Raw genomic sequence first — 16161 nt, forward strand, 5'->3', positions numbered from 1 at the left:
TCAGCATAACAACTGATTTGATACAAAACACTTCAAATCTTGCAGTGAATTGTATCAAAACACACTCACCACATATTCCCTCATGTTTCCAGATAAAATAAAGTTCCATGAGAATTTGAGGTATTCCAGATGAATTGTAACCCTGTTTATCAAACCCACAGAAATGTTAATCAGGATGCTAGACAAAGGATTTGAGCCATACTCCTTCCAAACAGGTCACTTGCATGTTAACCCCAGTCTGACCTGTCTATTATTCATAACAAATGAAGTACAGAAAGCATTATATTCATACCATCATCTGCAAGACCAGAAGCTCATAAATTATGCTTATCTAGATAACTTCAGACATGAAATGTCCCATATGCTTAGCATGCAGTATCACATACCTCACAAACTGCACACCAGAGAATCATTGTGAAGACAAACACAAATCCAAGCATTCGTCAGATAACTATTTCATTATTTTCTGTTTGTGTAACATCAACAAAGGCAGCCTTTGCCATGTTTTAAATACTACTTTGGCCAATAAGCACTGAAGTAAAAAATTAGGCTTCAGTACTGTCATTAAGAAAAGATTTGTTTTTGAAAAATTTGGTAAATAGAACTTTTATTTACAAAAAATACATCACTGCAGCACACTCAATGTTCACAGAAATTATACCTTTCTGCACAAAAATTACAAAATATAAAAATGATTAAAGCAGTCAACATTCAAAGGCATTTCATAATCTGAAAATTTATTAGGAAGCTTTTTATAAAAATTACTTTTAAAAATAAATCAAACTGGACTCAAAATAAGAACACGAATTTGCACACAATATCAACCACAACAACAAACATGACAGCTGAGAGCATCATGATACAGAGAGAAGCTGAGAGTAATTGCATTGTTATGTCCATTGCAATGTTGAGGTTTAGATGAAAATATAAAAGTAAAACTAAAACAATAACAACTGCAAAGGACGCATTCCAGTGAGCTCCCTTTCAAGAGGGACACTGCAACATGAACACACTAAATGCAATTTTCACACAGTCTTACAATGTGGTTTAAGTTGAGATTTGTTAAACTCACATCAAACACCATAAAATATGTCAACAATGACTACTGGATTATAAGCAAAGGCCAATTTATCATTGGTGGCCAAATGCAATTTCAAACATTTTCAAGCTAGTGAAAAGTAATTTCAGTCACAAAACATCACACAGATTACATATTACATCCGAGCATGTTATAATTACAGTCTGTATTAAATTTGGTAAAGTGTCTTATGATATCACTAACTGGCTGTCCCATTACAGGAATGTAAAATAAACATTTTATCACAGTGTTAATACTTAATAAATAATGTCTAAATGTGTTCTCCCTGGAACATATACAAGAGAAAGAGAAAGTTTTTTTCGAAACAAAAGATGTTGAAGCCCAGAAATCCCCACATTACACAACTGGTAAAGTAATATTCAGCACTTAAAAAAACTTGTGTTATGTAATTATACCTTAACCAAAATTATGCTGTCAGGCCATTTAACACTGATGATCATAGAGTTTACAAATCAGGATGCAGATGTGTCACTTCCAACTTACTATACATCTTTCATTATATATACATGTATAATTCCATAATTAGCAATAACTTACCACTCTCTCTCTCTCTCTCTCTCTCTCTCTCTCTCTCTCTCTCTCTCTGTGTGTGTGTGTGTGTGTGTGTGTGTGTGTGTGTGTGACATGCACATGCAACACATTGCTTTTCCCACTTACCACACCCTATACACTATGCAAAAGTATTATAGCACACTATGAAGCCTGATTCTCATTTTGTAAGATTCCTCTTTTAATACGTGTCATTCCATGACGAAAGCAGTTATTGAACCATTGGCTCAGATAAAACAATGTATTTCAATCAGTGGATTTGGGAGCACAGTGAGTCACTGAACCAAAAAGTGAGTACACTGGACTTTGTTATAGTGTGGTCTAATTTCAGCCCTTTTTCCTTGCATTATGACCCTGTGATGGGTGTCAGATTAATGTGGCAGCATTAGATGCAGCATTTCTGTTGTTTGGACTTTGAAATTTAGCTCCGCGTTTTTGCCACATACACACACAAAATCTTGAGCTGCAGGTTTTCAAGGTATCCACTGGACTTACTGCAACACTTTCAAAGACATTGGTGCTTGTAGAAACAAGCCAAGGGCCAAAAAGTCATTCCACACAAACTTCATGTTCTTAAGCCTGTAAACTTCACACTCACAACAACAATCAAAAACAGTGATTTGTCACCAACAACAGTTCTAATGGAATTATAGGCAAAATCTGACCTTGTGAAAAACTGTTGCTGGAGTTTCAAATGATAATATGAAGGCATTATGGGCATTTCTTACATCTTAAAATCACTGAATTTTCACAGATACTATATCAGTTATGCAAGGTGAAAATGCATCTGTTTCCTTTTGCCACTGTGAAATAAAATCAAAGGCTGAAGACTTCCTTTGAGTAAGAAACTTAATATGCTGAAGGATAAATGTTTTCCACCTACATAACAAACAGCTGGCACAAAAATCCATAATACAACATGTTTTGAGTTTTTGGTAGATAGTTAAGCAAAGATAGTGGGGGAGGGAGGGATTAAAGTTTATTTTTTGCCTTTCATAACAAAATCTCTCTCTCTCTCTCTCTCTCTCTCTCTCTCCTCCCCCCCCCCCCCTTTTCTCAAAAAACAGTATCTGTAAAATGAAACTGGAGAGAGTGCAAGTATTGGACCATTCACAAATTTTATCATTCCTCATTTCCAACATAAAGCAAATATAGTTTACACACTTGTGTGCAATTGTATCAGAGACAATACAGTCCATTCCAAACCAATGTGATTTAGGAAGTTTTTCTTTTGGCACCAGCCTGGGACTCTAAACTTCAAGTGGCTAACCAGTGAGCAGGCACACTTGTTTTGTGGCACACTTAAGTAATATGGTGCTTCCAGACACAGTTCACAATAATGTGATATCCCCACTCCATTTATCACCAATGTGCTTCTTAACTGTAATGCAATTCCAAACTTAAAAATTATTATGTCTTAAAATAGCTTAAAACTGTAATTAATATGCATACCTATGATACATTGTGAAACAAAAGTATAAACATACAAGAGAGATAACTTTGTTTAAATTTCATCTATTAATCAGTCACCATGGTTTTTGATTTTACATGGTAATTTTCTTATATTTTGAGTGAGAAACAAAAAACAAATTCAAAAATCAAACTAAGTACATATGACCTGAAATATTAATGTAAAATAAACATAAAAAATAAATAACTATATGGTAATGGCACTGCCAATAACTGCAGAAAGAAACTTAGTATAATTAAAACTGACAGTAACTGAGCCTGTGTCTCATCCACCAGATCACAACAGACAAGTTTCAGCCAAAACTTGTCTAACTTGAGGACTAGGGAGCCACCAACAAAGAAACAGCTTACAGACAACAAATATGGTAAGTCAGTGTGTTTAGTTTCTTAAGGAAGCACTTAGAGTAATGAATTGTTTTTCAAGGAAAAAACCTCTCAAATAAAAACAGGAAGGATGACGTGTTCTTGGACCCAATAGGTTAATGGACATTAATGTTTCTTGAATACTATAAAGATAATTAAAATTACCCTTGTAAATACTGGGAAGTAATGGTTATCTCAGCATGGTAAAATGGCTGTCAACTGTGCCTGTGCTTTTATTCACAACTTTTGTAGATGATGGGGAGGATTATTGGACTGTCACTAGCTGCAGTCAGCACAGAAATGCTACTACCTGTGCCACCCTGCATGAAACAAAAATGTAGTAGCAGCAAGAATGGAAACTGTATTTGGAACAACAACACATACAAAGTAGAGATTTTAAGTGCATAAGATGCTGCCCAAAACAGAAGAAAAGGTAATCGATTAACGAAACAAACGGTGAGCAAGATTTTTATGTGGAAATAAATAACTAGGGTAAAAAATTTAATTAAAAATGGTCAGTTAAATGCAAATGTAAAATGAACAGGATATGGTTAATGAAATTAAATTAAAAAAATCACCAGAAAAATTATTCCCTTCCCTAGTATTACTTGAAGTGGTGAAAATCAGAATAATAATTCAGATACAGGAACAACAAACAGAACCTTATAATTACGTCCACCAAGCAACTAGCAAAATGAGGCCTCATCCATATCTGCAATCTGGTCCAAAAATGTGAAATGGCCCTTCCCTCACCATATAAATCACACAGCATACACTTAAAATCCAATTTGCAAGCACTTATTCTATCAAAATTTGTCAAACTGGTGAATTAAAAAAGGTACACAATATTTGAGGCAACTACAGGGAGGCACAAATTATGTGTAACTGCAACTGAATAAAAATATCGACTAGAATGATACTGGGAAAATATAGTTCTTAACAATTAGAAGCTAATTTCAATGATTATGGACACATACAGAAAGAATATTTTAAGCTAAAATCATGAGTTAGCATGAATGTTTTCAAATGAGAATAAATGAAAAGTTCAGCTGGAAATGACAAAATGAAGTTGAGTAAGAAATAAAGGTTGCGGAAAGATGAGGCATTTCAATTTGAGGCCCATAAGTCTTCAATGAATATTTATGTCAGCACCATTTACTAAAACCATGAGGCACTTTGATAGCAAATATGTGGATAAAAACCACAAGCAAATGTTGCCGTAATGACATAATTTATTTACAAATTATGTTTTGCACAAAAAATTTATTAAATTCTTCTATCAACAGTCCACAAACAAAACAGAATTCACAGTACAACCTCATTTATTTGCCCTCACTTACTTAAAGCGTTTTATCATTCACATCATTTTTGGACTAAAAATATTGTTATTTTAAATTTCTTACATTAGAAAGAAGTTGTGGAAAAATATAACCAGCAATCAGTGACTAACACAACAATGACCACATTACTACAATGGATAAAGAAATTGTTATAGCATATACTTCTGCATCGCAGGAGGCAGACAGCCAGAGCAGAGGGGGAAGGGGAGGCGTGATCACACCCAAATAGCAATAAATGTCACGAGCAAATGCCATGCACCATCTGATCCGTATCATGAGGTCTGTAAGATCACTCCAAATGCAAATTTACTTATCAAGCAGTTGTCTGGCAATGGTGCTGTTAAATGCCAAACTTTGTTGCAAGAAAGTAGACTAAACTACCCTTAAAAATTGTACCAAAAGTGATAGTTATTGTTTAATGAATTTTAAATAAATCTGTTACTGCATATAATTATAACTTATTCAGTTGATAGGTTTTTCTCTTACATTATTTTTGTCCTCATTCATTTTCTGTTAATTTTTATTTGGAGTGTTTTATTCATTGGGTCACTTCCAGTCTCCCATGATCCTGTATCAGCTCTATCAATCATAATCAAACAATGGAAAGTCCACGATAGAATGACAACAATACAGGAAGGATAAATTGCAACTCACCATACAGAGGAGGCATCGAGTTGCAGACAGGAACAATGAGAATGGCTGGTAAACTATTAAAGCTTTTAGACAAAGGTGGTCTCCAGCACCCTGAGACTGGTCATGTGTGTCAGTTGTGTTTGTATGAATGTGTATATGCTTTCTACTGCAGAAGAACTTTGTGCAAATACTTTTAATAATTTATCAGTCTTTTTCATTGTGCCTGTCTGCGACTCAGTGGCTCCTTTATATGGATCATAACATATACGAACGCAAGTCATTAATTACAGCAATAGTTAATAGAACTACATAATTTCTCAACTTCAGTACAAAAATATCCTACACAACTCTGTTGACAAGCATCGCTCGCGTGTCCCCACACACACACACACACACACACACACACACACACACAGTACCTACTTGCACAACCAGAAACCTTAGCATATAAGGCAATTTTAAACATTCAGAATTTGCAGCTTGAGATCAGTGCTCCACCGCAGTTAGTGGAAAACACTTTTATCCCACGTATAGGCAGAAAGAGCTCTGCGTTATACATTATCATTATAATCTGGACTGTCTGCGTTGCACACAGGGTGATAACCTTTGCTTGTAAGCAAACACAAAAATAAGCATCTGAATTGTGGTGCAGGATACATACATGAAGAGACAAAATTTGTTTTAGATTGGAAACTTTCACATTAAGAAAAAAAGAGCAGAATACATAGACCTGCTATTCATAAATGACTGGAGTAGCACATTGTGATTATCTTTCACTTATTGTATCTCACAAAAAATGAATTTCTGAAGTGATTTTGTAGTTGCACATTTGGACTTTGAATTCTTGTCAGTTTCAAAATGCATGCTTTTTATCAGATCACTCAAATGATATGAGGAGACTGGTCCATAATTTATCACATTATGTCAACAACAAATTATTACATACTATGCCAGTCTTAATGCTTCCTTTAAAAACCTGATAACAGGCCTGTGATGAAGCTTGCTGAACATCGTAAAAAGTCCCACTCTAATATTGCAAAATCTTCAGCACACAGCCTTTTAACAACAATGCTTTTTATGAATGGTCATAGTGGTAACATGTAGTCTCAACAATACACGCTGCATTCTTGGAGCCAGAGAGCTCCATGAACAGTAAATCACAAAATGTTATTCATAGCCTAGTCAGCTTTACGTGGCTTGCGCTTTCGGACATTGGGGCTGCCTTCTTCTCTTACATCAGAGTCGGATTGTGATTCAATTCCCTCTTCTTCCTCTTCCTCCTCGTCATCATCCACAATATCATCTTTTATGTCCTCGTCATCATCATCTTCTTCTTCCTACAAAAATAATACCCAAAAAAACAAATGAAAATAGCTTAGTTTAGTATGTTAATTTGAAGTACTGAATTACTGACAAATTTCCCATAGAATCACTGTCATACTTCGGCAATACAGTTTTGAGTACAAAGATAGGTGTGGACCAGCCACTTGTAGAAACTGGCAATATACGAAATGAATTTATATTAACATACTTCTCTCTCCATATAAACTCACCCACTTATCAAGGGGATACGCACAATCTTGTGTACTTGTCCAAAACAACCATTTTTAACTACCGTTCTCTGATAACTGATTGAGAAACTAAACTCATTTAGTTAATTGACTTTTCAGTTCAATAAAGTAAAATTATGTTAATTGGTAAATAGTGAGTTTGCAATAACTATTCGAACAGCAGCACAAACATAAAAAAAAAAAAAAAAAAAAAATAATGTTACTCTCTAATCTCTCACATATCCTTGAAATAAAAATATTATTAAGGAAATAATAATAACAAAATTGTAAGACAGTTAAAAAATTCAAAGGAACATATCAAAAACATCACAGAGTTCAGGATGCAATCATGTAGCCTCAATGCACACCGTCAGGTAAAAACGGGATAATTTCTGATAGGCATAAAGTGTATCAGATTATTGCAATTGGAAAGCAAAAGTAGATCATGTCACTCATATTTGGACATTAAACTCCACCATTTACAGAATTTTTGAAAGAATGCAATACCAGAGTTATAGAAAAAAGATTATTTTAATACCAACTGAAATTGCAGCACAATGACTGACAGTCTGATGCGACTGATCTGATTTGATGCCAAGTAAACTTTTCAAATATTCAGCATTCATCAGACATTGCTTTACAAAACACATCAATCTCACAACAGATGTAACATGAATATGGCCAAATACAAATTTAATAAAAAGCCACATGGAAATAAAAAAATATTGTGTTCATCTTTTCAGTGGTTACATTTACTAACAATGAGATTAAAAAGAAAATAATGGAAAATTCAAGATCGAATAATGAGTCTGGCCTTAGCAGCCAGAGACAATGGTTTTGTGTGTGTGTGTGTGTGTGTGTGTGTGTGTGTGTGTGTGTGTGTGTGTGTGTGTGTGTGTGTGTGTGTAGGGGGGGGGGGGGGGCGTAATTCGGAAGAGGAAAAAGGCCTTTTTGACCAAAAGCTTACTTGGTTGGTTGGTTTGTTTTTGTTTAAAAGAGGGCAGAAGGCACCAAACTACAAGGTCATCAGTCCCTTGTTTCTAATAAAACAGTACCACAAGTGTGAGAATAAAACAGACGACACACAACACAAAATGGAAAGAAAGGAAAAACCAGAAGAACAAAGGAAAGGTAACGACTACTAAAAGGAACAAAAGAGGACAAGAAAACAGAGGGACGCTAGAAAAAGAAGCGAGTAAAACAAGATAGCAGATTACAGTGGCTGGCCGACCAGGAGAATAAAAAGGAAAAGCCAGCCACTCTGCAACACATTAAAACCTCCACCCTAAAAGCACTAGGGTGGAGGACACAGAGGGGCAAAGGACATGCGTTAAAACTTAGATCAAATGATTGAAAACCACCCTCACAAATAAAACTAAATCAGCCAATGAGGGTGTTGTCAGATAAAACGAGCAGCAATGAGTCAGGTAACCCAAGATTTCACTGCTAGGCAGTCAAAGTGGGACAGTGCACCAGAATAAGGGCCACTGTCAACCGGGCGCCGCACCGACACTGAGTTGGGTCTTCACGGCACAGGAGGTAACCTTGGGTCGCCCAAGTGAGGCCAATGCAGAGCCGGCATAGGACAACTGATTCCCTGTGAGAGGCCCACATGGAAAACTTCCACACATTCGTACCCTGTGAGAGGCCCACATGGAAAACTCCCACACATTCATAGTCTCCTCAATGACACGCAGTTTGTTGTGCATACTGTTATGCCATTCCATCTCCCAAAGTCGAAAACCCTGTGGCGTAAGACAGAACGCGGGTCAGGTTCAGAGACGCCCATCTCCAGAAGCAGTTTCCGCATAGCCTGTTTGGCCAGCCTTTCGTCCAGTTCGTTGCCTGAATGCCGACATGTCCTGGGGTCAAAACAAACACCAGTGAATGATAGGACCGATCCAGAGCATAGATGGACTCCTGGATGGACACCACCAAAGGATGGCGAGGGTAGCAACAGTCGACAGCTTGTAGGCTGCTCAAGGAGTCAGTACACAGAAGAAACAATTCCTTGGGGCATGAACAGATATACTGAAGTGCACGAGATATGGCTACCAACACTGCAGTGAATACACTGCAGCAATTGGGCAAGGAATGCTGTTCAATATGGCCTCTGTGGACAAAGGCGTAGCCAATATTACCATCAGCCAGCGAGCCATCGGTGCAAACCATTTCAGAGCCCGGAACACTCAAAGAATCGAGAGGCAGTGACAGCGGTGAGCCGCAGGGTTAACGGAGTCCTAAGGGCCATGCGAAAGGTCCAGGCGATGCTTCAGCCTACAGCTACACCATGGAGGTGTACGTGAATGGACCTCAAGGGGAGGTGGTACAGGCAAGGACTCCAGTTCAGACAGAAGCGATTGCACGCAAGCCACAATCGTTAGCTCTGACCTGGGCCGCCAATGCAGGAGTTGAACCTCCGTGGTTGGGAAAAGACGACGATAATTAGGATGTTCAGGAGAGCTATGAATGTGTGCAATATAACTGGCGAGCAGTTGTGCACATCTGTTTTTCAATGGAGGGACTCCAGCCTCCACCAGTATGCTTGTCACCGGACTCTTCCTAAAAGCTCCCGTTGCTAGTCGAACTCTGCAATGGTGCAATGGGTCGAGCAAACGCAATGCTGAGGGCGCCACTGAACCATAAATAACACTCCCACAGTCAAGGCAGGATTGACCAAGGGCTCTGTAGAGCTGCAGCAGTGTGGAGCAGCGGAGGGCATTGAGGTGCCGCCAACGCTTCCATTTAAGCTGACGAAGTTGAGGAAGCCAAGTCAAACTAGCGTTGAAAACCAGACCTAAGAATCGATATGTCTCCACTACAGTGAATTCATCATAATTAAGGTAAAGTGCTGGTTCCGGATGAACGGTACGGTGCTGACAGAATTGCATGACACACGTCTTCATGGCGAAAAACTGGAAGCCATGGGCTAGAGCCCATGACTGCGTCTTGTGGATGGCTCCCTGTAAGTGATGCTCAGCAACACCAGGACTGGAGCAGCAATACAAAATGCAGAAGTCGTCTGCATACAGAGAAGGTGAGACGGAGGGCCCGACAGCAGCTGCTAGACTGTTAATGGCTACTAAAAATAGAGACACACACAATACAGAGCCCTGCAGGACTCCATTCTCCTGGATATGGATGGAATTATGGGAGGCACCAACTTGGACATGGAAAGGATGGAGTGACAAGAAGTTTTGGATAAAAATTGGGTGTGGGCCCTGAAGACTCATACAATGTGGCAAGGATATGATGTAGCCAAGTCGTGTCGTATGCTTTACTTAAGTCAAAAAAGATGGCAACCAGGTGCTGGCATCTGGAAAAAGCTGTTCAGATGGCAGACTCATGGGACACAAGATTATCAGTGGTCGAGCGACCCTGGTGGAAGCTGCCCTGACATGGAGCTAGTAGGCCTCGTGACTCCAGGACACAACCCAACCGCCGACACACCACACGTTCCAGCAGCTTACAAAGAATGTTGGTGAGGCTGATGGCCAATAGCTTATCCACATCAAGTGGGTTTTAACTGGGTTTGAGCAATGCGATGGAGAGACGCCATCGCACCAGATCTGGTTGAAGATGATGAGGGTATGTTGCTTGTACTCAGATAAGAGATGTTTAATCATCTGGCTGTGGATCTGATCAGGCCCAGGAGCTGTGTCGGGGTAATGTGCAAGGGCACTGAGGAGCTGGGTGTTACAGGATTCACTGTTGCTTGTAGTGAATGAGAGGACTTTCCCTTCCAGCCATTTTAGAGTGCAAAAGGCCAGGGGGAGTACTTCTCTGATGCAAAGTGCTCGGCAAAGTGCTCGGCAAAGTGCTCGGCAAAGTGCTCGGCAAAGTGCTCGGCAAAGTGCTCGGCAAAGTGCTCGGCAAAGTGCTCGGCAAAGTGCTCGGCAAAGTGCTCGGCAAAGTGCTCGGCAAAGTGCTCGGCAAAGTGCTCGGCAATCATGTTGCGTCTGTAGATAACACACCATTTATGGCAATACCGGGATCGCCTGTTGGGGTCTGGTACCCAAAAATAAGTTTGATTTTTACCCAGACTTAGGAAGGTGACGTATGGCACCCAATGGTTGAGACGTACCTCTCCCAACACTCCTGCTTCCATCATCTGATAAGTTGGCAAATGCGGGCATGGAGCCATTTAAAGGCTATGAGGTGATGCAGGGAAGGGTGCCATTTATGCCGCTGTACAGCTCGCCAATGCTCCTTAATTGCTTCAGCGACTTCTGGGGACCCACAAAGGATTGCCTCACACTGGCGGCAACCTAAAGAGTAAGGGATCACGTTTTCTGCCACAGAAACAACTGTTGTAGTCACCTGCTCAACCATCACATCTATGTTACAATGTGAAGATTCAACGGTGACAGCAGAGGTGGAAGTTTCCCAGTCCGCCTTGTTTAAAGCCCACCTAGGTAGGCATCCGTGGGTTGATACCGGGGCAGTGACAGGAAGATGGGGAAGTGGTCACTACCACACAGGTCATCATGTGCTCTCCAATGGATAGATGGGAGAAGTCCTGGGCTGCAATTTGATAAATGAATGGCTGAGTAACTACCATGAGCCACAACGAAATGTGTGGCGGCCCCAGTATTTAAGAGGCAGATGTCGAACTGAGACAGTAAAGCTTCGACATCTCTTCCCTGGCCAGGAAGCACAGTGCCACCCCACAAGGGGTCATGGGTGTTAAAATCTCCCAAAAGTAGGAAAGGTTTAGGGAGTTGATCAATCAGCGCAGCTAATACATTCAGGGTTCCTGCACAATCTGGAGGAAGATATACATTGCAGACAATTACTTCCTGTGTTGTCCTCATTCTAACAGCCACAGCTTCAGGAGGGGTTTGAAGAGGCACAGTTTCACTATAGACTGAGTTTAGGACATAAATGCAAACTAAACCTGACACTATTATAGTTACTACAGTTCCTGTAATATCCCTTATAGCCACGGAGGGCAGGGGTCTGCATTGCTGGGAACCAGGTTTCCTGGAGGGCACTGCAGGTAGCATGTGTAAAGCTTAACAGTTGCCGTAGCTCAGCCAGGTGGTGGTTAAAAACCGCCGCAATTCCACTGGAGGATGTTGTCATCGTGAGACTGGGAAGGCATGGAACATTCAATGAGGCAGTTTACGCCTCAGCGTCACCTGCTGCCACCGACTTTTTGCCTGAGCAGTCTATAGCCATTGTGTCTGAGGGTCTGGCGAGATCTAGGTTCTCAGCGATCTCCACCCCATCCTCAGATGCAGAGCTTGTAGGTAGCGGTGGTGTGGGTGCCACCGCAATTTCCTTGGTCTTAGGGCTCATTGTTTTGGATCTCTGTCATTGCTCCTTGGGTTTCCCTGACTGAGAGGACTTCATGGCTCAGTCTCCGGGACTGAGGATGAGTGTGAAGCCCTACGATCAGCTGCTTTTGAGATCTTCAGCCACTGGTGGGTGTCATCTTTCCCACTAACAGAAACCTGGAAAAGGAGTGACCCAAGGGACCCATTCCTAGTGAGAGAAGCTGAAGAAGGCTTATGCTTCTCCAGCTTAGAAGTGGGGACAGACGTCCCCGATGGTTGGGGTGGGGAGGCGGGGGTGCTGCTGCCGAAGTAGGTCGGGCGGGAGCAACAGGGAGGGAAGTGCCTCCCACTATCAAGGGGGCAGGTGTAGTCTTCCAGCTCTGAGAGGTGACTGGGGTTGGCGGAGCTGATGGTGCCAGAACTGTTGTAGCAGTGGCATAAGACGATGTCATACATACAGGATGCAGATGTTCAAATTTTCTCTTAGCTTCAGTGTAGGTCAGTCAGTCAAGGGTTTTGTACTCCATGATTTTCCTTCCTTTCTGGAGAATCCTGCAGTCTGGGAATGGTGCTCTCTTCAGTTGACACAGATAGGGGGCAGAGCACATGGAGGATTGGGATGTGCTGGAAGTGCAGTGGGAAGACATATGGCGAACTTCCAGTACTTAAAGCACTGCATCGGGCAAGGGATATATGGCTTGACATCATAGCAGTAGACCATCACCTCGACCTTCTCGAGCAGTGTATTACCCTCGAAGGCCAAGATGAAGGCATCAGTGGCAACCTGATTATCCCTCGGAAAGCCGGTGTACACACCGGACGAAATGTACACCTCACTGCTCTAAATTGGCGCACAGCTCATTGTCAGACTGCAAAAGAAGGTCCCTGTGAAATATGATACCCTGAACCATACTTAAGCTCTTATGGGGCATCATGGTTATAGAAACATCCCCCAGCTTGTCACAAGTGAGTAACATCCGTGACTGGGCAGAGGATGGTGTTTAGATCAAGACTGACCCAGATCTAATTTTGGACAATCGCTCCACTTCACCAAACTTGTTCTCTAAATGATCAACAAAAAACTGAGGCTTCATTGTTGTGGAAGATTCCCCACCAGCTATCGAACATACAAGGTACCGGGACAAATAAGATCCTCCCGTGGTGTGGGCAGGGAGGGGAATGATTTGGGGTTATACTTCTACGCATTGAATTGAACTCGTGAACACTTAGAGACTGCTGGTGTTTCACCACCAGCAAGAGTAGATGGATTACGCTTCATCGCGTGTCATCCACCCTGATGCCACCCACTGACCAGTGGCCCTCCCCACAGGCACCACCCAGCCACAGCACCACATCAAAGGCCACCGGGCAGGATGGCCATTGCCGGGAGTCCCGATGCCCCAGGGGGATGGGCATCTACCCCTTGGCGTATGTGGGGAGTTAACAGCGCAGGCATCAGCAGAGCGATCCCAGTATGGTCAGGAGGCTACAACCAACAGGGTACATGGCGGCCCCACCACAAGACTGGCTACCGTGCTGGATATCAGGTGGAAAGAAGTCCATGGTCATCATCAACACAGAAAGCAACACTGCATAGTGCATAGTGGAAAACGCACAGGACTGAAATGCGACGACGAGAAAGTGGGCTAAAGATCTCAATGCACGACGGACACGGTGCACCATGTAAGGCACCCTTCCCCAATTGGCTCACTCTTTGGGAAAATTTTGAAGAATGGAGGTCAAACCCTACAGGGGACCATCACATAAAGGCCAAAACAGGCGGAACTCCTTTTGGTTGCCTCTTACAGGCAGGAGAGCTTCTGTAAAGTTTGGAGGATAGGAGACGAGAAGCTGTGAGGATGGGGCGTGAGTCATGCTTGGGTAGCTCAGTTGGTAGAGCACTTGCCTGCGAAAGGCAAAGGTCCCGAGTTCGAGTCTCGGCCCGGCACACAGTTTTAATCTACCAGGGAGTTTCATATCAGCGCACGCTCCGCTGCAGAGTGAAAATCTCATTCTGGAGACATCATCCTGTTGCAGAGCATGCTCTACATAATGACAGTCACGACCTCCGTGCCTGTTTCACCACACGTGCCATCTCGATTCTTCCCCCAGATACCAGTTTCTCAGAACTCCTCATTCCATCTCTTCATTTATTCAAACTAACTATCCCTTTCTTCACTCAATTTTAGTTTCCGAAATCTTTTATTATCTGACTTGGCGAAAAATAGCCATCTCCCCTTCCACCTCTGTTGCACACGATGTATATAGCTTTTCACTCTTATTATCTTGTGCACGGTGTTTTAGTAGTAATTACCCCGTCCCGTCTTCCACCTTTAAGCTCTCAGGAGCTCTCAGGTTTTCAAATCACGTCTGGTGCAATCCCCAACAATCATTATTTCCTTCTCAGCCTATCCAGTAGGTCTAACCACCCAGGGTTCTGGGTGACTTTTCTGAACTGTACCCCCTTCCGTAAACCTGTCTAGTCCTTTTCCTTCACCCCTCTTCCTTCCCCTTGAACTCTTCTGCTGAAGGAGCCACTGGCTCCAAAAGTTTGTAAAGCCGTCACTTGGTGAGTAGATTTTTTTATCTAATACAGCAGATACTAAGAGGAGATGAAGTAGTTTACAACAGCCAGAAATATCACCTCAATGTCTTTCCACTGTGGACGCCACAAACATATTGCAATCTAAATATATAACCTACAAGTTGGTGCACGGTGGTGAGTAACATGTACGACTATTAGTCACTTCCTTTGCTATTCCAGTTGCAAATGAAGCGAGGAAAAAAGCAACTCGATAAGCCTCTGTAAAAGCACTACTTTTGCTTATGTTGTCTTCACAGTCCTTCCGCAAAATTTACATTTGCAGCAGCAGAATTGTTCGGCAGTCAGATGCAAATGTGTGTTCTCTAAAGTTTCTCAATTATGTTTTGTGAGATCATCATTAGCTTCCCTCTAGGGGTTCCCATTTGATTTCACTAAGTGTCTACTTAACAGTCACAAATTGATCAAAACTACTGGTAGCAATCAAGCAGTACGCCTCTGGATTCCTTCGATATCTTCCTTTAATCTGGCCTAGTGGGAATCCCAAACACTTATGCAGTAGTCATGAATGGACCACATAAGTGTTCTGTAATTAGTCTTCTTTGCAGACAAGCTATATTTTTCTAAAATTCTCCCAATACACCAAAACCAACCCGTCATCTTCCACAATACTGTCCTTACATGCTCTGTTCATTTCATATTGTTGAAATGTTATGCATAGATACTTAATTGATGCGACAGTGTCAAGCATTACAGGATTGTTTTTCCCACTATTCATTTGCATTATTTTACATTTTTCCAAGATTAGAGCTAGCTGCCATCCATTATTCAAAACAGAGATTCTGTCCCAGTCATCCAATATCCTTCTACAGTTACTCACTGACAAAACATTCCTGTATCTTACAGCATCATCAACAAAAAGCAGCAGATTGCTGCTCTCACTATCCATAAGATTATTAATGTATACAGATAACAAGGGTGTTCTATCACATTCTCCTCGGGCATTCCAGATGATACCCATGTCTGATTAAAACTTGCCAATGATGATGTGTTGGGTTCCATTACTTAAGAGGTTTTTGAGCACCTCGCATAGCCGGAAACTTAATCTGAATGCTCGGACTTTTGTTAAGTCTGCAGTGGAGCACCATGTCAAGCGCTTTTCAAAAATCTAGGAACATGGAATCTGCTTTCTGTCCTTCATCCATGGTTCTGCAGGGTATCGGGCAAGAAAACGGCGAGCTGAGTCTCCTATGAGCAATGCTGTCTAAATCTGAGTTGATTTTGAACAGAAGCTTTTCTGTTTCAAGAAAATTTATTATATTCAAAATGAGAATAT

At 41.4% G+C, this 16161-nt stretch overlaps 1 protein-coding gene and 1 non-coding gene across 2 annotated transcripts in view; one reads left to right on the top strand and one right to left on the bottom strand.

Annotated features, from left to right (window-relative positions):
* Positions 1–2683: 2683 nt before the first annotated feature.
* The window catches only part of LOC126458094 (thioredoxin-related transmembrane protein 1), a 55192-nt gene continuing 41714 nt past the window's right edge, over positions 2684–16161 (bottom strand). Inside the window, exon 6 of the mRNA XM_050094916.1 lies at positions 2684–6791. Coding sequence (XP_049950873.1) covers positions 6633–6791 — 159 coding nt within the window. The 3' untranslated portion in view covers positions 2684–6632. The remainder of the gene's footprint in view (positions 6792–16161) is intronic.
* Trnas-cga (transfer RNA serine (anticodon CGA)) lies at positions 14158–14232 on the top strand. Its single transcript has one exon. It is a non-coding gene; the product is annotated as a tRNA-Ser (tRNA).

Source organism: Schistocerca serialis, chromosome 2 (genome assembly GCF_023864345.2).
Source record: "Schistocerca serialis cubense isolate TAMUIC-IGC-003099 chromosome 2, iqSchSeri2.2, whole genome shotgun sequence".
Taxonomy (NCBI): Eukaryota; Metazoa; Arthropoda; class Insecta; order Orthoptera; family Acrididae; genus Schistocerca; species Schistocerca serialis.